Source organism: Halichoerus grypus, chromosome 8 (genome assembly GCF_964656455.1).
Source record: "Halichoerus grypus chromosome 8, mHalGry1.hap1.1, whole genome shotgun sequence".
In the NCBI taxonomy this organism is placed as follows: Eukaryota; Metazoa; Chordata; class Mammalia; order Carnivora; family Phocidae; genus Halichoerus; species Halichoerus grypus.
In genome coordinates this window covers 66875478-66899588 of record NC_135719.1, presented here as the reverse complement: position 1 = coordinate 66899588, position 24111 = coordinate 66875478, and the positions used below count along the sequence as shown (strand labels likewise).

At 40.0% G+C, this 24111-nt stretch overlaps 1 protein-coding gene across 4 annotated transcripts; it reads left to right on the top strand.

The window, feature by feature from the left end:
• The first annotated feature begins 1599 nt into the window (after positions 1-1599).
• Positions 1600-22748, top strand: AFG2B (AAA ATPase AFG2B). Of its 4 annotated transcripts, none has more exons than XM_036070817.2 (8): positions 1604-2866; positions 4388-4573; positions 10437-10595; positions 13830-14039; positions 14552-14744; positions 19261-19391; positions 20508-20633; positions 22457-22748. In XM_036070817.2, the coding sequence occupies exons 1-8, from the start codon at positions 1772-1774 to the stop codon at positions 22622-22624; spliced, it is 2268 nt and encodes a 755-aa protein (XP_035926710.1). In that variant the 5' UTR covers positions 1604-1771; the 3' UTR covers positions 22625-22748. The 4 variants fall into 4 exon arrangements, 2 of the variants coding, with proteins under 2 accessions (XP_035926710.1, XP_035926709.1); XM_036070816.2 differs by having other exon boundaries at positions 1605-2866; positions 14552-14776; positions 19257-19391; XR_004910398.2 differs by lacking the exon at positions 22457-22748 and having other exon boundaries at positions 1600-2866; positions 19257-19391.
• Positions 22749-24111: the final 1363 nt, after the last annotated feature.

Below are 24111 nucleotides of genomic sequence, written 5' to 3'. Positions count from 1 at the left end.
GATTAAAATCCTGCCATTTGCAACAACATGGATGGAGCTAAAGAGTATGATGCTAAGCAAAATAAAAACAGCCACAGAAAGACAAATACCATATGATTTCACTCATATGTGAACAAAAAAAAAAAAGAGAGAGAACCCAAAATACAGACTCTTAACTATAATAGAGAACAAACAGATGGTTACCAGAGGGGAGGTAGGTGGGGGGATGGGTGACATAGATGAAGGGGATTAAGAGTACATTTATCATGATGAGCACTGAGTAATGTATAGAATTGTTGAATAACTATATTGTACACCTGAAACTAATATAACACTGTATGTTAACTATACTGGAATTAAAATAAACTTACAAATTTTTTTTAAGTTAAAAAAAAAGTGTAATCCCCTGTGGGGAAGGGAGAAGAAAGGCGGAAAGGGAATAGCAGGCAGTAGTCTTAATAATGTCGACAGGCATCGCCTCTGATACAGGCCTTCATACTGCTGTGCACCAAATAGGCAATAAGCACTTATCAGATGAACAGAAGAGGTTATGATTAAGTTGTTGTCAAAGACCATGCAGAGAAGTGTAGGGAAGGAAAAAGTCTCTCTCTGCCCTTCAAGGTGTCTCAGCTGGAGTAAGAAATGTACACAAGGCAGATTAATGGGAAAACCCCCAAAGTTTTATTATTATGTGCTCAGAGGCCCAATAATGGAATTGAGACCAAAGAAATGACCAAGGCAGGCAGTTTTTACGCTTTTTAGACAAAAAGACAATAAATCTGTGAGGAATTGACAGGATAAAATAAAATAGATGTTTGGGAGCTTTAATTAGTAAGGAATTCAAAGTGGAATTTGGGCCTAGGTAGTAGATTAGTAAAAAAGGCACAAGGTTTGTTTCTATAGCTGTCTCAGCTTTAAAGTTCCTATCTCTGGTGATAAGGATGTCTTCTTACTTCTTAGTACAGAGATGGTACCTTTCACATGGGAGTTTCTTTCTTGCTTTCGGGGGACAGTGGAGAGTCTGAGTGCCCTTGAACGAGCTGTTCTCCACGTAGCTTAATTTCAAAACAATATGCCATTGTGGTACAGTTTGGCCTGCCTGCTAGTGGCCCCTACAGGAGTAAAGAATCTGAGCAGAATATATTTGTGTGCCACCAAATGTCAGATGGCCTGGTTTTCCTTCTTTCTCTTCTCTCTCTCAGGGATTGAAAATGCTACACTGTGCTTTTCTCTTGGCAATGTTGGCGCTTTGCTATAGGAAAGGCATGCCTGGACCTTCTGAACACGTTAGAACCCAGATCCGTGGGAGGCGCCAAGGCTGTATTTCTTAGCTACTCCAAGTCACCTTAGATATTAGCACCACAGCACTCCAAAATATTGTGCCCACAGAGACACCTGAGGTTCGTTCACAAAGCACTGGTGGTGATGCTCACGTCTGAGAGCCAGGGAGAGTACGCTATGCGGGGGACTCTCTAAATCACCTATGTATATGCTTAATGACCTCCTGAAGCTCGTTTATGAGGCCTCCCAGACACCCGTAACTAAGGCCTTTTCCATACAGCCCTGGAAGGGGCCACTGGGTTTCGTCAAATCCGACACCACACCACCAACAGCCAGAGCATCATCTAACTTCCCGATTGGCCCTTTCAGCCTCCACTCCTGGGCTAGCAACTGAGTCATCCCTGGCGCATGCGCGTCACCTGCTTCCGGCCGGGGAGTGCTGTGTACCCGCTTCTCCCGCCCGGGTGGAATTCCTGCCCCACTTGCCTCGGCTTGGGCTTGTGTGTGTGCAATGGCTCCGGACTCAGGTTCCTTTCCCGAAGAGCCGCTCTTAAAGGTGCTACCCTTAGACGCTAGGGACCGGGGCACGCAGCGCTGTCGCCTGGGCCCGGCCGCCTTCCGCGCCTTGGGCGCACACTTGGGCTCGGCGGTGAAGATCTCTCTGCCCGACGGCGGCTCCTGTCTCTGCGCCGCCTGGCTGCGACGGGATGGAGCAGACGGCTTTGTGCAACTGGATCCGCAGTGTGCGAGCCCCGGGACGGCTGTGGGGGCTTCGGGGTTCCGGGGGAGTCTCAGTTTACGCAGCCTCCGCCTGGTGTCCTGCCCCTCCCTGCGGCTCCTCACCGTGTGGCCGGTGTTGCGGGAGCGGGCGGGCGCACCCGGTGCCCTGAATCCAGCCGCGGTGCTGGAGGCGGCGCAGGAGCTTCTGAGGAACCGACCGGTCTCCCGGGGCCACGTGGTGGCCGCTCCACCGGGGGCCCCTGGCCCCGTGGCCGCGCTGCATATCGTCAGCGGGGCGCCCAGCCCGGACCCGGCCGGGCTGGTCACCCCTCGCACCCGCATCAGTCTCAGCGGGGTGCCTCCATCCGAAGCGGAGCCGCAGGCCGAGGTGCCCTTGGGGGGCCTTTCGGAGGCGGCCGACTCGCTGCGGGAGCTCCTCCGCCTCCCGCTCCGCTACCCCCGCACCTTGGCGGCCCTGGGGCTAGCACTGCCTCGCGGGGTGCTCCTGGCGGGCCCCCCCGGCGTGGGCAAGACTCAGCTAGTGCGGGCCGTGGTCCGGGAAGCGGGCGCGGAGCTGCTGGCAGTGAGCGCTCCCGCGCTCCAGGGCGCGCGGCCCGGGGAGACCGAGGAGAACGTGAGGAAGGTCTTCGAGCGCGCGCGGGAGCTGGCCAGCCGCAGACCCACCCTCCTCTTCCTGGACGAGGTGGACGCGCTGTGTCCCCGTCGGGGCGGCCCACACCGAGCCGCCGAGAGCCGCGTGGTGGCCCAGGTGTTGACCCTGCTGGACGGCATCAGTGGGGACCGCGAGGTGGTGGTTGTGGCGTCCACCAACCGGCCAGACGCTCTAGACCCAGCGCTGCGCCGACCGGGGAGATTTGACCGAGAGGTAAATAGGCCCGGGCTCTCAGCCCCTTGTCCCTGGAACCAAGGCCTCTTCTGGCATTGGTTGGCTGCCCCGAGGGTTTTGCCACTTAGCTTTGGCAGTCGGGCTGGAGTGGGGCTTTTTGTAATGCAGAGAACACGGTCTCTGCCCTTCTGCGATCTGTGAGCCAGGACCTGTTTTAAGCCCAGAGTCAAATTGTTCCGATAAGCAAGGTGGCCTTTAGGGATTAATTTTGTTGTGCAGGTCCTGAAGATGAGTACAATCAGTGACGTTAGTTTTTAAGGGAACTAGGTCAGCTGTAAGCATCGTAATTAAACTCTTGTGGATTTGGAATAAGAATTTAAAGTAGGATAGCCTCAAGAAATAAGTTTATTGAAATAAAAAGGAAGAAGGACGGAAAGAACTAAATCAAAGCAGACATTAACTATTCTGAATTTATTCATTCCTTGTGAGGACACCAGCATCCTGTCCCACAAGTGAGAAATTACCCACAATTGCTCCCTGAGTCGCTGGGAAGATTGAGTATTCAAAGCTGCCCTCTATTTTATAAACTTTAGTCCCAAATTGATTCTTGATTAAATAGTTTGAATAGTGATTAATTTAAGTGATGTTTGAACTTTGTGTTAGGATTCTAAAGAGATGGATAATAATTGCACACTGTTAGCTTAATCTGTGCGGAACTTGAGCAGATTTCTTTTTTGCACTATCTGGTACTTGTCTCCTGAATGAAATCCTTGAGGGCAGGGATCTAGACTATCTGGTTTACTGTTGCATCCCTGGCTCGCAGAACTTGGTAGGTTCAAAAAAATAACAAAATGTTGTTAAATCAATTACACAGGGCCCCCAATTTAAAATGATTCAACTTAATGGTGTTTCAACTTTATGATGGTCTGAAAGCCATACGCATTCAGTAGAAAATATATTTCGAATTTTTAATTTTGATCTTTTGCCAGGCTAGCGATATGCGGTAAGATGCTCTCTTATGCTGCTGACAGCCACGAGATAATGAGGGTAAATAATCAACATATTGACCACCATTTTATACCCATACAAACATTCTGTTTTTCACTTTCAATACAGTATTTAATAAATTTTATGAAATATTCAAAACTATTATAAAATAGGCTTTGTGGTAGATGATTTTGACCAACCATAGGCTAATGTAAATGCTCTGAGCACATTTAAGTTGGCAAGGCTAAGCTGTGATATTTAGTAGGTTAGGTATATTAAATGCATTATCCACTTACTGTAATTCCAACTTAACGATGAATTTTTTGGGATGTAACCCCATCTTAAGTTGAGGAAGATCTCTATGTAATTTTCATTGTGCAACTATCTAGCCATTGTTACTCCTCTGGAAAATTAGGATTTTAATATATTCAGAATCTGTGGTATGCTTAAGAGTACATAGTTCTGCTTCCAAATTTGTTCACTAAGTTATACACATTTGAGAGGATAAAAATATTACATAATATTTTAAACTGTGGAAACTTTAATTTTTTTTTTTTTTTGCTTTGCATATAGGTTGTCATTGGGACTCCCACACTTAAACAAAGAAAGGCAATACTCCAAGTGATTACCTCAAAGATGCCCATCTCCAGTCAAGTCGATTTGAGCCTCCTTGCAGAAATGACAGTTGGCTATGTTGGTGCGGACCTGACTGCACTTTGTAGGGAGGCTGCCCTGCATGCTCTCCTTCATAGTGAGAAGGTAGGAAGTATTGATGTGTGACCCTGTGTGTTGATCTTTTCATTACTGTAACAAACTAATTTAGGGATTAAACAAGTGGTAAGTACATTTTCTTGGAACTTTAAATACCTTCCACCGCTGTTTCTTACGTATATTTTTACATCTCATCTCCCTGGGACTAGCATATGACTGAACGTGGGGATAGAGGGCTGAGTCTTCCAGGTCTACTAGGGCATGTTCCCTCGTTCCCATAGTAACTCCCTAGTGCCAAAGCCCAGAGCAGCCAGGAAAAAGACAGTGTGGCCCCAGAAGAGTCAAACATATTTCTTTTTAATTTTTCTTTATTTTGAAGCAATTTCAGACTTAAGAGAAAAGTTGCAAAAATAGTACAAAGAATTTCTGTATATACTTTACCCAGATTCTCCAAATGTAGCATTTTACCAGTTTTACTTTATCTTTTTCTCTTCATCTGTGTTTTTATATATATTTACATATAGATATATCTCTCCGTGTATATATATATATATATATATATATGTATAACGTGAAACATTTGAGAATATACTGCAGCTATGATGGCCCATTAACCTTAAAATCTTATGTGTATATTTTCTAAAAACAAAGACTTTAACCACAGTACAGTTATCAAGATGAGGAAATTAATACTGACAGACTTTTTACCTAATATCTGTAGACCTTATCCAAATTTCACTATCCTGTAATTTCCTTTATAGCAGAAATTTTAAAAGGAAAAAAGAAAATAGTAATCCAAGATTGCACATTGCATCTAGCTATCATCATTTTTTAGTGTTTTGTTTTTGTTTTTGTTTTTTCAAGGTTTTATTTATTTATTTTTGAGAGAGAGAGAGAGAGAGAGAGAGAGAGATAGCATGAGCAGGAGGGGCAGAGGGAGAAGGAGAGAGAGAAGCTCAAGCAGATTCCTTGGAGTCCGACACAGGGCTCAATCCAGGACCCTGAGATCATGACCTGAGCTGAAACCCAAGAGTCAGATGCTTAACTGACTGCACCACCCAGGCTCCCCAGTATTCTTTAATCTAGAACCATTCTTTAATCTTTCTTTTATGGCTACCTTTTTCATTTTAATTTTTAATTTTTTTTAAAGATTTTATTTATTTATTTGAGAGAAAGAGAGTGCGAGAGAGTGTGTGCGAGCTGGGGGAGGAGCAGAAGGAGAGGGACAAGCAGACTCTGTGCTAAGCGTGGAGCCCAATGTGGGACTGGATCCCACAACCCTGAGATCATGACCTGAGCTGAAACCAAGAGTTGGTTGTTTAACCGACTGAGCCACCCAGGGATATGGCTAATTTTTTAAGACTACAGGTCATTTATTCTGTAGACTATTCCTTAGTTTGGGTTTGACTGATGTTTCCTCATGATTTGATTCAGCTTTGCATTTTGGGCAGGAGGATCACAGAAATACTGTGTTCTCATTGAATCTGTTTTTTCCTTTCTTGTTAATAAATAAATATTTTGTGGGGAAGATAACCTTTTCTAACCCAGGAGAAGATTGGGCACCTGGAATTTTTATTTAAATTTATCTTTGAGGGGCGCCTGGGTGGCTCAGTCGGTTAAGTGTCTGCCTTCAGCTCAGGTCATGATCTCAGCATCCTGGAATCGAGTCCTGTATCGGGCTCCCCATGCTTCTCCCTCTCCTCCCTGCTCTTGCTCTTTCTTGCTATCTCTGTCGCTATCTCTGTCTCTCTCTCTCAAAAAAATAAATAAAATCTTTAAATTTGTCTTTGATATTGAAATCTTTAATTCATGACTACCTTTCTTAGAAATATTTAGGTTGTTAGCTTAAATATAATAGTTTTCGGGGCACCTGGGTGGCTCAGTCGTTAAGCGTCTGCCTTCGGCTCAGGTCATGATCCCAGGGTCCTGGGATCGAGCCCCGCATCAGGCTCCCTGCTCGGCGGGAAGCCTGCTTCTCCCTCTCCCGCTCCCCCTGCTTGTGTTCCCTCTCTCGCTGTGTCTCTCTCTGTCAAATAAATAAATAAAATCTTTAAAAAAAAAAAAAAAAAATAAATAAATAAATAAATATAATAGTTTTCAACACTATGCATTGGAAAATCTCTTCACCTTATATGTAATAAGTAATCCTTAATCCCTAAACCCCTTCAGAAAAAAATTAATTTCAGTACCCTGAGGATTCTGAGATGAAGTTTTCAATCTCTGTTGTAACTATTATAACATTAAAATTGTCCTTTGATCTTGTAATTTCTAAAAATCAATTTGAGTTTGTTTAAATTATAAAAAGATGATTTATCATCCAAAGTTTTGAAAATCTTTTTACCTACATAATTTACATCCTTCCTCATTTCCATTTATTTTTACACGTACACTGAAGGTGGGGAAGTTGTTATGTGAACTTGTAAGTTCTCTTCTGGGTTTAGAACCAAAGCTGCTTGAACATTGAGTAACACTTCTCATGCGTAGAGGTGTGAGACTCTATGCCTTATGAAGGGAGGAGGAGAGTACCAGGGGCTGGGAAGGGAGATTTACATGTAGGATTCCCTCTGCTTTGAGGTTCCAGGTTTGACCTTAAGCACCCTGGCTTAGGTGGACCAGCCAGCTGCTACTTCAGGAGGGGCCTGCCCAGCCATATTTACAAGTGATGACTGAGTTCATAAACAACCAAGGGAAGTGGAAGGAAGAAGGGACAGGAATCTGGGAAGGTACTGGCTTCATCTTTTTCTTCTTTTCCCTCAGGCAGATGAGGGGCTTGCTGCTGCTACGAGGGCAGACAAGGAATGTGTTAAAGAATTTGATATGAGGGTAAATCTCAAATATAATAGATATTATAAACATAAGCAGTTTTTAACAAAACATCTGCTTCACTAGAATGATCAAGGAAATTACAAGAAAGATTCTCTAAAATATAATCTTAAAGTGAAGATGACCTTTTTTTTTTTTTTGAAGATTTATTTATTTATTTTAGAGAGAGTCTTAAGCAGACTCCATGCTGAGCTTGGAGCCCAAGGCGGGGCTGGATCTCACAACCCTGATTTCAAGACCTGAGCCAAAATTAAGAGCCCTATGCTTAACCAACTGCGGCACCCCAAACACAGCCTTTCTAAGCATAACATAAAACCTAATGGTCAAAAAGGAAATGATTTATTAATTTGACCATTTGGGGATGGCAAAACAATACATAAACAAAGACAAGACAAGAGACAGACTGGGGAAAATACTTTTGGCCTATGACAAAAGGACCAATTACCTTGATATAGATAGAATTCTAACAAATCAATAAGACCAACAATCCAAGAGAAAGTGGGTAATAAAATAAGAACAGGTAGTAGACAGTAAAAGGATTACAAGTAGCCAGTAAACATGAAAATCCTCAACTTTACTTTCTTTAAAAATTAGTGTCTTTCAGGGGTGCCTGGGTAGCAGAGTCGGTTTACCGTCCAACTCTTGGTATTGGCTCAGGTTCTAATCTCAGGGTTGTGAGATCAAGCCCCTCCTCGGGTGTGCTCAGTGCAGAGTCTGCTTGAGATTCTCTCTCCCTCTCCCTCTCCTACATGCACTCTGTCTCACTCTCTCTCTAAAATAAATAAATAAATCTTAGTTATATGTGCTGCCAAAGTGAACAATAAATAAATAAATTTAAAAAAAAATTAATCTTTTTTTTTTTAACTCTTCATTTTGAAATAATTAAAAAGTTTAGGGAGAGTTGCAAAATAGAGAAATCCTGCTAAACCCTCCATCCAAATTCATCAATTTTTAACATTTTCCCAAATCAGCTTTATCATTCTCTCTTTCTCTGTCTCTAAATGTATATGTATACACATATTACTTACTTTTTCTGAATCAATTGAGGATGGGTTGCATACATCATAACCCATTCATTATCCATTTCCTAAGAAAAAGTATGTCCCCATATGAGACCACAGTGTGGTTATGTATAATCATTATACTCAAGAAATTTAACACAGATACAAAACATCATCAGATCTACAGCCCATACTCTGATTTTGGTAGTTGTCTCGGTCTTTTTAGCATTTTTTTCCCTCCAGTACAAGATCTAGTTCATTGTGTTTGGTTTTTAGTTTCTTTTAATCTACAATTCTCCCTTAGCCTTTTTTTTATTTTTTTATTTTTTATTTTTTTTTAAGATTTTATTTATTTATTTGAGAGAGAGAATGAGAGAGAGAGAGAGAGAGAGAGCACATGAGAGGGGGGAGGGTCAGAGGGAGAAGCAGACTCCCTGCTGAGCAGGGAGCCCAATGTGGGACTCGATCCCGGGACTCCAGGATCATGACCTGAGCTGAAGGCAGTCACTCAACCAACTGAGCCACCCAGGCGCCCCAATTTTTTTTTTTTTTTTAAAGAGGGAGAGAAAGTACGTGGGGCGGAATGCAGAGGGGGAGAGAGAATCCTAAGCAGGCTCCTGCCGAGCATAGAACCTGACACGGCTTGATCTCACAACCCTGAGATCATGACCTGAGCTGAAACCAAGAGTTGGAAGCTTAACTGACTATGCCACCCAGTCGCCCCAGCTTTTTTTTTTTTTTAAGATTTTATTTATTCATGAGAGACAGAGAGAGAGAGAGAGGCAGAGGGAGAAGCAGGCTCCCCATGGAGCAGGGAGCCCAAAGTGGGACTTGATCCCAGGACCCTGGGATCATGACCTGAGTCAAAGGCAGCCGCTTAACCGACTGAGCCACCCAGGCGCCCCAGCTTTTTTTTTTTTTTTTTTTTTTTAATGAGATATTTTACACTGACAGTTTTTAAGGATGCAGGTCAGTGATTTTATAAAATGTCTCTAAATTTGGGTTTGTCTAATATTTTTTCATAGATTCAGGTTACATATGCTGGTTTGGAATACTCCATAAGTGATGGTGTGTCCTTCTTAAGGTATCACATGTGAAAGGACAGGATGTCTCCCTGCCCCTCATTGGTGATGTCCCTAATTGGTGATTGATATGATCAACCAGTCAGGGTTTTGTCCAGTTTCTCCATGGTATAGCTGCTATTTTTCCCTTTGCAACTAATAAGAAATCTATGAGGATGCCCTTTGAGATCACGTTCCTTGTCACACTTCCCCTGCCCTTGTTTTGCATCCATGGATGATTCTTGCCCCGATCAGTCTTTACTATATGTGATTGTAAAAAAGCTGATTTTCTAATTCCATATTCCCTCTACCTCACTGTTGATTGAAGAAATTAACACAATAGTGAGTACCATTTCCTTTGTCACACTGGCAGAAATTTAAAAGTTTGGTAATGCCCAGTGCTGGAGAGGTATGGGAAGAAGAGCTTTATATTAGCAGTGCAGCTTTGAGGGCAGTGTGGTAATACCTGTCACAATCGTAAATGTGCATTCTACTTGGAGGAAATATTATATATAATACTTGAACATGTGCACAAACATGATTCAGCTGTAATAACAAAAGACTGGAAACAATCTAATGTTCAACAGAAGGATGCAGTTAAATTATGGTACCCTTATACAATGGTGTCTTTTGCAGTTGTCAAAAAGAGTGAGGTTGAACTGTATTAATTGGTAAGAGAAGATTTCTAATATAAGTGAAAAATGCAGGTTAATTGGTACAATAGGGTCCCACTTACGTATCTGTTTGAAAGCATGTATATATCCGGACTGTCGTGAAACATACTGCTGGGGTACATAGGAAACGGTTGCCATCCTCTAGAGATGCAGTGAAGAGAGCTGGGGGAGGAGACATTTAATTCTTTTGCCTTGTGTATGAAAGATTTTTTATAATAAAATAGATTTATAAATTCAAAAGAAGGTTTTTAAAAAAAAAAAGAAAGAAAAGAAATAATTGTGCTCCTATACCACAAAAAAGGCCCACGTAATTTTTGGTCCTGATTTTGTTTTTGGGGGCATATTTCTTCAGAACAAGGACAACCCGGCTGTTGATGAAGCGGACTTCCTTGAAGCTTTTAAAAAAATTCAACCCTCATCATTTCGAAGTATCGTTGGACTGATGGACATCAAGCCCGTTGGCTGGGAGCAGATTGGTGGCCTCGAAGATGTCAAACTGAAGTTAAAACAGGTGATCGAGAGAGTTTGCTTACGCCAGTAGAATGGTAGGGTTTAAGTGTGCCACTTTTGTGATGAAGACAAATCGCAGTTGCTGAGACTATCTTGGCTGCCATCAGTCATGCCAGCCGAATGTCCTGGTTTAACTGGTCTTCTGTAGGCATCAAATACCATTTTTCATACTTTCCTACCTCACCTTTCTTTTGTTTGTTTTTGCTTTAAAGACTTTATCATATTGAATGGGATCAGCAGACTTTTCTGTAGAGAGCTGGAGAGTAAATATTTTAGGCTTTGTGGGCCATCCAGTCTCTGTTGCAACCACTCAGCTCTGTCTTCATGGCACGGAGGCAGCCGTAGATAATTCGTAATCATTACTTGTGTTCTGGTAACTTTATTTATGGACACTGAAATCATGTAATCTTCACATGTCACAATATATTCTTTTGATTTTTTTTTTTCCAAGCATTTAAAAATGTAAAAATGGTTCTTAGTTTGTGGGTAGTAAAATACAGATTTTTAGTTTGTAGGCCTGAGTTTGCCCTGAGACTGGTAAAAGCACAAAATTATAATACACAGTATGGCCTGGGGGCCTACTGGTTCTCACTGTGGATGCTGAGGGACACAGCTTTCCAGAGGCTCTCACTTGCATTTCAGTTTCAGAAGTTAATTTTGCTAATTTACCTTCAGGTGATCCTGCCATAAAGAACTAGGTTTCTCTAACTGCACATACAAAAGACTGATTTATAAGTATCACTATAATTTATTCATCTTAACTAGAAGCTATTTCTGCATTGAATCGTAGAATCCTTGTGTCCGTGGATCAGTGCATTTATGATATTCCCTAATTTTTTACATGCATTGTCTCATTTACTCTTCATGAAGTACATGAGAGATTAGCTACACCTTCCTCTTGCAAACACTCTTTCTTTAGCTTGGAGATGGTAAGCTTTCCTGCCTTTCTGAACATTCCTTCCCCATACCTTAAATGTTAATGCTCCAAGCTCCTGGGAGGCCTCTGGTTGCATTCTGTGAGTCCATGATCTCAATATCCAGGGCTTCAACTGTCCCCTGAAAACTGTTAACTCGAAAATCTTTATATCCAGTGCAGATAGTTCTTTTGATCATCAGCATTGCTTAGCTGCTTGCCTACCAGGTAACTTACAGGGATCTCAAACTCAGCATGTCCAAAACTCAGCTAAGGAGTCCCACCACCATACCTGGATTCCCTACCTCTGTGAATACAGCCAGCCACCCATGTGATAAGTCAGAAACCCGTCTTCTAGGGGTGAGTGGGTGGCTCAGTTGGTTGAGCGTCTGATTCTTTGTTTCAGCTCAGGTCATGGTCTCAGGGTCATGGGATCGAGCCTGATGTTGGACTCTGTGCTCAGTGCAGAGTCTGCTTCAGATTTTTTCTCCCTCTCCCTCTGCTCTTTCCCCTCCCCGCTCATGCTCTCTCTCTCTCAAATAAATAAAAGCTTAAAAAAAAAAAAAAAGAAAGAAACCCATCTTCTAAATGCCTGGGTCCTGTCATATGTATGTGTAACTTCCCCTCTGGATTTAGAACATAGTCCCTGCATAAAAGAGTTACATTTTAGGGGTGCCTGGGTGGCACAGTTGGTTAAGCGACTGCCTTCGGCTCAGGTCATGATCCTGGAGTCCCAGGATCGAGTCCCGCATCAGGCTCCCTGCTCAGCAGGGAGTCTGCTTCTCCCTCTGACCCTCCCCCCTCTCATGCTCTCTCTCCATTTCATTCTGTCTCAAATAAACAAATAAAATCTTTAAAAAAAAAAAAAAAGAGTTACATTTTATGTTTCAAGTCCATCCCTTTGACACCATTGCCACTGCTTGTGACACATCAGGCTTTACTATTTTTGTAGTCTGAGTCATTCCAAGAGACTTCTAACTGGTCTCCCTCCTCTGGTTTTATTTCTTCCCAGTCCATTCCCCATACTGCTTCCTCAATGTTGACTAAAACTTTCAAGGTGCAGCACAGTCTGACTCCTTCCACTTCAACTCTCTTGTTCCTTGCTTCCCCTATTCTCCCCCTCTGTTCTGGACTTACTGGTGAGATGAGTTAGAGTTTCATGTGTCTCTGTGTGTACTGTTCCTTCTCTGTGGAATGCCCTTTGCTGGCCTCATTGTTAGTTTACAAGTCTGTCTCCCCAACTAAAATCTGGGTTCCCTTGGTACAGGGATCTTATCTTTTATAGAAAGGCAGTACATCAGTAGTTAAGAGTTTGTACTTCTTGATCTACACTGCCTGGGGTCAGTCTCAGTTCTGCTTGCCTCACTAGAAATAAGACCTGGGCAAGTTACTTAACTTTTGTAAGCCTGAGCTTCTGCATCTGTAAAATTATGATGATAATAAAATCACCTACCTCAGAGGTAAAGGGGACTTGTTTACTATTTAGTTAACATTTGTGGAGTGCCGACTTTGTGAAGGTGTCATTCTATGTATGGCTATTTTTTTTTTTTTTAAAGATTTTATTTATTTATTTGAGAGAGAGAGAATGAGAGAGAGCACACGAGAGGGGGGAGGGTCAGAGGGAGAAGCAGACTCCCTGCCGAGCAGGGAGCCCAATGCGGGACTCGATCCAGGGACTCCAGGATCATGACCTGAGCCGAAGGCAGTCGCCTAACCAACTGAGCCACCCAGGCGCCCTATGTATGGCTATTTAGAGGTCAACTTTATTTACATTCTAGCAGGAGCAGAATGACAAAATCAACATGGAAAAATAGTTTCAGATAGTGAATGAGTAAGTGCTCCCAAAGTAAAAGATGGGCAGTAGCGTAGAGTGGCTAGGGAGGTACGGGTGGATGTTCTGCTTTAGAGTGGTTAGGGAAGACCTCTCCAAGAAAATGACATTTGAGCTGAGACTGAATGATGAGGGATGGCCACATAGAGAACTTGAAGGAGTGTTCAGATAGAGAGAGAATAGCAAATAAAGGCCCTAAGATGGGAACAGAATGGGTGTTTGGGAAATAGGCTATGTAAAGCCTTGTAATGACTGGCAGGAAGGATTTGGATTTTATTCTAATTCTGATGGGAGGTCATTGAAGGATTTTAAGCAGGAAATGATATGATCTGACTTAGGTTATAAGATCACTGGTTGGTGCATGGAAAATGAACTGCATTTCCAGCTTATAACAGATACCTAAGAATTATTGAGTGGACAAATGAATTTACTGAATTATTTGATGCTTTATCATTACACTAAAATAACTGTCTCTTTTTGTGTACCTACAGAGTATCGAGTGGCCTCTAAAATTCCCTCGGGAATTTGTCCGGATGGGCCTGACACAACCAAAGGGGGTTCTCCTGTATGGTCCCCCTGGATGTGCTAAAACCACCCTGGTGAGGGCGCTGGCCACAGGCTGTCATTGTTCTTTCGTTTCCGTGAGCGGTGCTGATCTCTTTTCTCCTTTTGTTGGAGACTCAGAAAAAGTCTTGTCTCAGGTTTGTTTATTTTCCCCATGTAGTTAAGTGTCCTTTTGAATTTTCATGGCCTGCTTTAAGGATAAACCTTAGTTATTAAAAATATTACTGGCCTTTTTATTAGTTAGAAAAGTTATATAGATTTATTTATAGAAAATTTAGAAAATGTAGGAAATCATCACAAAGAAATCATTTGTAATCTCTCTACCTGCTGTTAACATTTTGATGAATTTGCTTTATTTTTTTTGTTTTTCTTTTAAGATTGAGGGTAGATTATGTCTTTATCATGATTTTTTAATCATTATCACTTTTAAAACTCCATAGTATTAAGTATTTTTTGAAAATACGATTTTTAACCTGTATGTAATACTGAGTTGTTTCTTGTTCTATTTATTCATTCCCCAATTCTTAGACATTTAGCATCTTTCTCTTTTTATATTTTAAAAATTATAAGTAGTAATGCAGAAAGCATATATTCATTGGAATATTAAATAATGTGTGGCTTTTCAATAATTTCATTTTCCCCAACAAAGGTATTTCGACAAGCAAGAGCAAATACTCCAGCAATTGTGTTTTTGGATGAGATTGATTCAATCTTGGGCTCTCGATCCATCAGCAAAACAGAATGTAATGTTCAAGAACGTGTTCTTTCTGTTCTTCTAAATGAATTAGATGGTGTGGGACTGAAGACTATAGAGAGAAGAGGAAGTAAATCAGATCAACAGGGTAAATACAAGGAGCTGAAAAAAAATGAAGAGGTATTTATTAGCCAGAATATACCAAAAACCCAGGCCAGCATTAAATACAGTGCATATACACTAGCTTTTCCTATGCTGGATGCATCTCAAAGAACAAATTATATAATTTCAGTTTGACTCTGTTTGGATTTCTACAGACCTGCTAAAAATTGTGATTTGGCTAGGAAGGAGGTAAATTTTGTAATAAGTTATCTTAAATATATATGAATGTGAATTTTATTTTTCCTAAGATTTAGAAACATAACTTTACATATTGCTAATAGAAAAGGGAGTTTATTCTTATTTTTATATCCTGAAGAACCAGTGTTCATCCCTTTCTAAAAATTTTTATATGAAACAAAACAAAACATTGTTATTACTAATGATCTTAGTAATTTAAAACTTCCAATTTTCTTGAGTAATGGGTTTCCTTAGTTATAATGAAATGAAAATGACCTGTGGAAGTCCCTTCCTCCCTTTCTGAGTCTCTTTCTAAATAGAGTTTGATATCCTTAAGTTATCCAATGGATAATTTTTCTTTTATTCTTTCATTGTTTTTAACCTTGTTTCCCATTTGAAAAAATCATTCCATGGAAGGAGAGTCTTACAGCTCCTTAAGAACATATGACACTAGAATTTGAAGGGACCCATGAGGTATTCTAATGAAATTTTCTCATAATGCAGGAATTCCTTCTACAGTATCTGACCAGTATTTAGTCAGCCTCTGCTAAAATACTTGCAGATATAGGAACTCACTACTTTGAGAGATCACATTACTGGGGAACCACTCTGATTATTCAGTTCAATTTAAAAGAAATTTTTTTTTTCAATTCCAGTGTAGTTAACATACAGTATTATATTAGTTTCAGGTGTACAATACAGTGATTCCGCAATTCCGTATATTACTCAGTGCTCATCGAGATAAGTGTACTCTTTAATCCCCATCACCTATTTCCCCCATCCCCCACCACCTCCCCTCCCCTCTGTTTATTCTCTATAGTTAAGAGTCTTTTTTGGTTTGTCTCTCTTTTTTTCCCTTTGTTTGTTTTGTTTCTTAAATTCCACATGAGTTAGATCATATGGTATTTGTCTTTCTCTGACTGGCTTATTTCGCTTAGCATAATACTATACTCTCTAGAGCCATCCATGTTGTTGCAAATGGCAGGACTTCATTCTTTTTTATGGTTGAATAATATTCCTGTGTGTGTGTGTATGTGTGTGTGTGTGTGTGTGTGTGTATGTGTATACCACATCTTCTTTATTGATGGACACTTGGGCTGCTTCCATAATTTGGCTATTATAAATAATGCTGTAGTAAACATGGGGATGCATATATCCCTTCGAATTAGTGTTTTCATAGTCTGGGTAAATACCCAGTAGTGTGATTACTGGATCATAGGGTAGTTCTGTTTTTAATTTTTTGAGAAACCTCCATACTGTTTTCCACAGTGGCTGCACCAGTTTGCATTTCTACCAGCAGTGCACAAGGGTTCCTTTTTCTCTACAACGCTTGTTCCTTGTGTTTTTGATTTTAGCTTTTCTGACAGGTGTGAGGTGATATCTCATTGTGGTTTTGATTTGCATTCCCCTGATGATGAGTGATATTGAGCTTCTTTTCATGTATCTGTTAGCCATCTGTATGTCTTTAGAGAGATGGTCTGTTCATGTCTTTTGTCCATTTTTAAATTGGATTATTTGTGTGTGTGTTATATAAGTTATTTATATATTTTGGGTACTAATTCTTTATTGGATATGTCATTTGTAAATATCTTCTCCCATACAGTAGGTTGTCTTTTGTTTTGTTGATTATTTCCTTTGTTGTGCAGAAGCTTTTTATTTTGATGTAGTCCCAATAGTTTATTTTCACTTTTATTTCCCTTGCATCAGGAGACAAAAAAGATGTTGTTATGGCTGGTGTCAGAGAAATTACTACCTGTGCTCTCTTCAAGGATTTTTATGGTTTCAGGTCTCACATTGAGGTCCTTAATCCATTTTGAGTTTATTTTTGTGTATGGTTTAAGAAAATGGTCCAGTTTCAGGGTGCCTGGGTGGCTCAGTCAGTTAGGCATCCAACTCTTGATTTTGACTCAGGTCATGGTGTCCGGGTCTTGAGATTGAGCCCTGCGTTGGACTCCGAGCTCTGCTTAAGATTCTTTCCTTCTCCCTTTCCCTCTGCCTCTCTCCCTGCTCACATGCTCTCTTTCTCTCTTCCTCTCTCTCTCTCAGATAAATAAATAAATCTTTTTTTTAAAAAAGCAAGAAAGTGGTCCAGTTTCATTCTTTTGCATGTTGCTGTCCGGTTTTCCCAACACCATTTGTTGAAGAGCCTTTTTCTCACTGCATATTCTTACCTCCTTTGTCAAAGATTTGTTGGCCGTATAATCGTGGGCTGATTTCTGGCCTTATTTCTGGGCTTTCTGTTTTGTTCTATTGATCTATGTGTCTATTTTTGTGCCAGTACCACACTGTTTGATGACTACAGCTTTGTAATATAACTTGAAATCTGGAATTGTGATGCCTCCAGCTTTGTTTTTCTTTTTCAAGGTTGCTTTGGCTATTTGGGGTCTTTTGTGGTTCCATACAAATTTTAGGATTGTTTGTTCTAGTTCTGTGAGAAAGGCTATTGGTATTTTTATATGGATTGCATTAAATCTATAGATTGCTTTGGGTAGTATGGGCATGTTAACAGTATTTGTTCTTCAAATCCATGAGCATGGACTGTCTATTTGTATCATCTTCAGTTTCTTTCATCACTGTTTTATAATTTCACAATACAGGTCTTTCACCTCCTTGGTTAAGTTTATTCCTAGGTTTTTTTTTTTTTTTTTTTAAGATTTTATTTATTTGACAGAGAGAGATACAGCGAGAGAGGGATCACAAGCAGGGGGAGTGGGAGAGGGAGAAGCAGGCTCCCCGCGGAGCAGGAAGCCCGATGCGGGGCTCGATCCCAGGCCCTGGGACCATGACCTGAGCCGAAGGCAGACGCTTAACTGACTGAGCCACCCAGGCGCCCCTATTCCTAGGTATTTTATTATTTTTGGTATAATTGTAAGTGGGATTATTTTCTTAATTTCTCTTTTTGCTGCTTCATTATTAATGTATAGAAATGCAACATTTCTGTACATTGATTTTGTATCCTGTGACCTTACTGAATTTATTTCTCAGTTCTGGTAGTTTTTTGGTGGAGTCTAGGGTTTTCTGTATAGAGTATCATCTAATCTGATCTGCAAATAGTGGAAGTTTGACTTCTTCCTTGCTGTTTTGGATGTCTTTATTTCTTTTTTTTGTCTGATTGCTGTGGCTAGGAGTTCCAGTACTATGTTGAATAAAAGTGGTGGGGTGGACATCCTTGTCTTGTTCCTGACCTTAGGGGAAAAAGCTCTCAGTTTTTTTACCATTGACTATGATGTTAGCTGTGGGTTTTTTTAATATGGCCTCTATTATGCTGAGGTATGTTCCCTCTAAACTTACTTTGTTGAGAGTTTTTATCATGAATGGATGTTGTACTTTGTCAAATGCTTTTCCTGCATCTGTTGAAATGATCATATGGTTCTTGTTCTTTCTCTTATTGATGTATCATGTTGATTGATCTGTTAGTATTGAACCACCCTTGCATCCTAGGAATAAATCCCATTTGATCATGGTGAATGATTTTTTTAATGTATTGTTAAATTTAGTTTGCTAGTATTTTGTTGAGGATTTTTGCATCTAACGTTCATCAGAGATACTGGCCTTTAGTTCTCTTTCTTCGTGGTATTTTTATCTGGTTTTGGTATCAGGGTAATGCTGGCCTCATAGAATGATTTTGGAAGTTTTCCTTCCTCTTCTATTTTTTGGGATAGGTTGAGAATAGGTTTTAACTCTTTTTTAAATGTTTGGTAGAACTCACCTAGAAGCCATCTGGTCCTGGACTTTTGTTTGTTGGGAGTTCAACAAACAATTTTGAATGCTTAGTGTGTGTAAGGTGTTGCTCTGGCTGCTTTTCTGTATTTCTTATCTTTATCTAGGATTTATATATCTGCAGCTTATGTTGTCATATTTCTGCCTCTAGAAAGAAAAATAAATAAAAAGCAAAGTAAATCTCTCTCTTGCGGGACATGAGAGTCAGTGATTCATAGCCATACATCCCCACCTGTTAGTCCCATGCTTTGTCTTTTCAAATCATCCACTTAGGTTATAATCATTCTTTGGGGCTCACGTGCATTCAGTAGATATTCTCTGCTGTGGTATAAGGTTTTCCATTGGTTCTCATATCTCCTAGAGAGATGTCCCTCAGGATTGGCCAGTCCCTTCACCACACACAAAGTAGTTCTTTGATTAATAATTTGTTTTAGCATATGTTGATATCAAGAAGGTGGTCTGGATAGGAGATATAAGCATTCCAGTCCCAAGAAAAGGATATGCTTATTTAAAAATAAATGGACCGTCTGATTTATAATTTCTTAAAATTTTAACAATTAACAGTTTACTGACATTACTTTGTGTTGGTGTTTTCCCTCAGTTAGAGTTTCAAGAAGTTTTTAACAGAAATGTCATGATTGTTGCTGCAACAAATAGACCTGATGTATTAGATGATGCCTTGTTACGACCTGGAAGATTAGATAAGATTATTTATATTCCACCTCCAGATGAAAAGGTAATCATTGTACATGTTTAGTCTGTGTGTGGATTCTTAACACATCAATGTCTGAGCTCTAAGGAGCCTAGCAGAATTGAATCCCAAACTAGATATATATGTATGTGGTACATGTCTTATACCGGGTTCTGCAGTCTTCCCTTGCCTGGTGGCCCTTCATAAAAATCATAATTTTGATCTGCTTTTGCTGGGTACTCTAGGCCTATTTTCAGAGAAACATAAGCATATAAGTAAAGTAGTTCTACCTTATTTCATTGTTGTGGCAGACTCAAAATACCGAGTTTGTTAAGTATAATCACCATTATTTTACAACTAGAATGGAGGAATCCTAAAGTGTTAAAAGCATTTTGGAGATAATTTGCATCAGTATCCTTATTTTACAGTGGGAAAGTCTGAGATTAGAGAGATTACACAGTGTCTCCATAGTCAAAGAATCAGTAATTCTTTGCCCTTAACATCCACAGCCACCAGCAGGGAATGGTTAAAAACAAAGAATGAATTTTTTCCTTTCTTCCTTAAAAAAAAAAAAATTTAAATGTCTGTTTTTAAATTGTGTCTAGATAATTCATGTTTTTGCTTTTTTTTTTTAAAGATTTTATTTATTTGAGAGACAGAATGAGAGAGAGAGAGCCCATGAGAGGGGGGAGAGTCAGAGGGAGAAGCAAACTCCCTGCCGAGCAGGGAGCCCGCTGTGGGACTTGATCCTGGGACTCCAGGATCATGACCTGAGCCAAAGGCAGTCGCTTAACCAACTGAGCCACCCAGGCGCCCGTGTTTCTGCTTCTTAAACCATGTCTGATAACATTATTTGTACCCAGAACAGGGACTCATCATGTCTCTTAAAGAAATTTAGCTATAGTTGACTATTTTAAAAATTACTATAAAAGTATTAAAAGTTTATCATGTCATTATTTTTACTATTATCATATGAGCCATTGATGAGTTATTCTTTCTTACCTCTTCAGAAGTGATTCTTATTGTTTGATTATTAAATAAATACATACACTTCCTCTGTAGTATGACAGGAAACACTAACTTAAGATATCTTAATATAGCTTTGTGTCAGATGTAAATGTTATAAGATTATAAACATACTGTTTTTAATTTTTTTTCCAGGGCAGGCTTTCTATTTTGAAAGTCTGTACAAAAAACATGCCAATGGAGCCTGATGTTTCCTTAGAAAACCTAGCAGCAGAAACCTGTCTTTTCTCTGGTGCTGATCTTGGAAACCTTTGCAAAGAAGTAAGTTAATTAGATCTTCATTCACTTGGCAGCATTTACTAAAAGATTCCTATGTGGCAAGCACTGTGTAAGGTGAAACAGACAGCTACGACCCCTCTCTCCCCTTCCCTCCTCTCCCTGAGCTTACAGGTTTGTGGCAGGTTGCAGAGAGGCAAATTGTAATACTGCATTGGCAATTGAAAATATGTGGTTAATCAGGAAGTTTAGGGTGTTGTGGGAGCACCTGGGAAGGACATCGACCCAGACTTGGGGGCACCAGAGAAGGCTTTCTGAGAGAGGGCATGTGTAAAGTGAAATTGGAAGGATGATGAGAGAGTTGACAAGGCTAAGGGAGGGAAGCGGGGGTGGTGTTGAGGCGGAGGGAACAAAATATGTGGACGACTAGAGTGAGAGATAACATGACATTGAAGAGCTGGACAGTGGCCAGATCACACAGGTCCTTGTAAGCCACTTTAAGGGATTTAGACTTTATTTTGAGAGCAAAAGAAGCCATCATAGGTGTTTCCCTTTCCATAAACTTTTATTAAATGTACTATTCAGAAAAATGCACAGATCATTAGGATATAGTTCATTAAATTAACATAAAATGAACAGACTTGTATAACTAGAGAGAGAACATTATCAATGCCCTGGAAGCTTCTCTTGGGGCTTTCCCAGTCTCCCTCCCAAAAGGGAACCACACTCCTGACTTCTAGCACTGGAGATTAGTTTTGTCTGCTTTTGAACTTTATATAAATAGGACCATATATACTTTTATGTTTGCTTTTTTAACTCAAGATTATGTTTGTGAAATTCATCTGTGGTTTTGCGTATAGTGGTAGTTTGTGCATTTCCATCGCTTTGTAATATTCTGGTTTATGAATATACTGCATTTATTCATCCATTTTTTTGAACATTTGGGTTACTACTTTTTTGTTATAAATTATGCTGCTATGGGGGGCCTGGGTGGCTCAGTTGGTTAAGCGACTGCCTTCGGCTCAGGTCATGATATTGGAGTCCCAGGATCAAGTCCCACATCAGGTTCCTTGCTTATCGGGGAGTCTGCTTCTCCCTCTGACCCTCCCCCACTCTCATGTGCTCTCTCTCTCTCTCATTTTCTCTCTCTCAAATAAATAAAATCTTTAAAAAAAAATTATGCTGCTATGAACAATCTTGCACGTGTCTGTTAGTACATATGTGTAGATATGTCTGTTTTATATATGTATATACCTACAAAGAGAATTGCTGTGTCATAGAGTATGTGTTTGATCTTTTCCTTTATGATCAGTGCTGTGTCCTGTTTAAAAACTCCCTACTGTGAAACCAGGAAGATAGTCTCTCATCTTTAAATATGTAAATGGGCTCACAGTTTATATATTTTGCTGCAACTTGCTTTTTCTTTTTTCCCACTTAAGGCTAGAATTTAACGTAGAAGAAATTATGGTCTGTTAAGACAACTTTTAATCATCTTATTTAACTTTTTAATATTTTTAATGTCATGAATATTGGAATTCTAAGAAGTGGGACTGAGGTTTTTACCCTCAGATTTTGAAGTATTACCATAAATTGTGGGGGCGCCTGGGTGGCTCAGTCAGTTAAGCCTCTGCCTTCGGCTCAGGTCATGATCTCAGGGTCCTGGGATGGAGCCCCATGTTGGGATCCCTGCTCAGCAGGGAGTCTGCTTCTCCCTCTGCCTCAGCCCCTCCTCCCCGTTTGTGCTCTCTCTCTCAAATTAAATAAAGAAAATCTTCAAAAAAAATTTCTTTAAATAAAGTGTTACCATAATTTGTAAAAAAAAAAAAAAATGAGCATATTAATTATTTCCTGTTGTTTGTCTCTTATAGGCTGCCTTGCTGGCTCTGCAAGAAAATGGACTAGAAGCAACCACCGTGAAACAAGAGCACTTTCTAAAATCACTGAAGACTGTAAAGCCGTCCTTAAGTCCCAAGGACTTGACTTTATATGAGAACTTATTTCAGAAACAAGGATTTTCTAACTTAGAGGATATTTAAAAACTATGTTACATCCCTGACCAAGGATTAATTTAAGTGTAAATTTGCCCTATAGTTTGCAGCTTCGCACTTTTAGAGTTTGTGTGCGTTATTTCGTGTAAATAAAAAACTTTGTACCTGATAAGCTAAAGTTCATCTTATTTCTAAAAAGTATATTAAAATACTATAATTTGGGAAGAAAGTATATGTATGTTGACTTTTTTTTAAAGACTCTGTCAGAGAGAGAGAGAGCACAAGCAGGGGGAGCGGCAGGCAGAGGGAGAAGCCAACTTCCCGCTGAGCAGGGAGCCTGATGCAGGACTCGATCCCAGGACCCTGGGATCATGAACCGAGCCAAAGGCAGACACTTAACGGTCTGAGCCACCCAGGCGCCCCTGATTTTTTTTTTTAAAGATTTTATTTTTAAGTAATCTCTACACCCAATGTGGAGCTCAAATTTATTACCCCAAGATCAAGAGTACATATTCTACCAACTGATTCAGCCAGGCACCCCTGTATGTTGATTTTTATAGTGGGAATGGTGGTTGCTTTTGTTTGTTTTGGGTTGATTGCTTTTTTTAACTGTATTTTGAAACAATTTCATACTTACAGAAAAGTTGCAAGAATAATACAAAGAACTCTTATGTGCTCTTAAACCAGAATCACCAATTTTTAACCTTTTGCCATATTTGCTTTCTCTCTCCTTTTTTATATATACATACACACACACACATATATATACACACACAGTATTTTTCAGAACTATTTAAGAATAGATTTTATGCATCATGCCCCTCTACCCCTCAATACTTCAGGGTTTATTTCTTTTCTTTTTTCCTTGAGATTTTATTTTTAAGTAATCTCTACATCCATTGTGGGGCTTGAACTCAGAACCCCAAGAAAAAGAGTTGCATGCTCCACTAACTGAGCCAGCCAGGCACCCCTTCAATATATATTTCTTATAAAGGTGGTTATTTTCTTATATAACCAGGGTACATTAAACTCAGGAAGTTTAATATTGGTAGAATATTTTAATCTATCCAATGAGTTTCATCTATTGTCCCAACAGCAATTTTTGTCCAGTTTATGGGATCCAGTCTGGGATCATACATTGCATTTAGTTCTCATGTGTCTTTAGATTTGAAATTGTTCCTCAGTCTTGACCTTGACATTTTTTAAAGAGGACAGACCAAATGTCCACAATAGCCAAACTATGGAAAGAGCCCAGATGTCCATTGACAGACGAATGGATAAAGAAGATATGGTACATAAACAATGAAATATTACTCAGCCATTAGAAAGGATGACTACTTAACCATTTATATTGATGTGGATGGAACTAGAGGGTATTATGCTAAATGAAATAAGTTAATCAGAGAAAGACAATTACATGATCTCACTGATAGTGGAATTTAAGAAACAAGGCAGAGGATCATAAGGGAAGAGAAGAAAAAATGAAACAAGATAAAATCAGAGAAGGAGACAAACCATAAGAGACTCTTAATCTT

Bases quoted from the DNA above. Each gene is read 5' to 3' on its own strand.
- AFG2B (XM_036070816.2), top strand. From the start codon at position 1,772: ATGGCTCCGGACTCAGGTTCCTTTCCCGAAGAGCCGCTCTTAAAGGTG. The intron at 10,596-13,829 runs GTGATCGAGAGA...GTGTACCTACAG, and splicing joins TCAAACTGAAGTTAAAACAG to AGTATCGAGTGGCCTCTAAA. The intron at 14,040-14,551 runs GTTTGTTTATTT...TCCCCAACAAAG, and splicing joins CAGAAAAAGTCTTGTCTCAG to GTATTTCGACAAGCAAGAGC.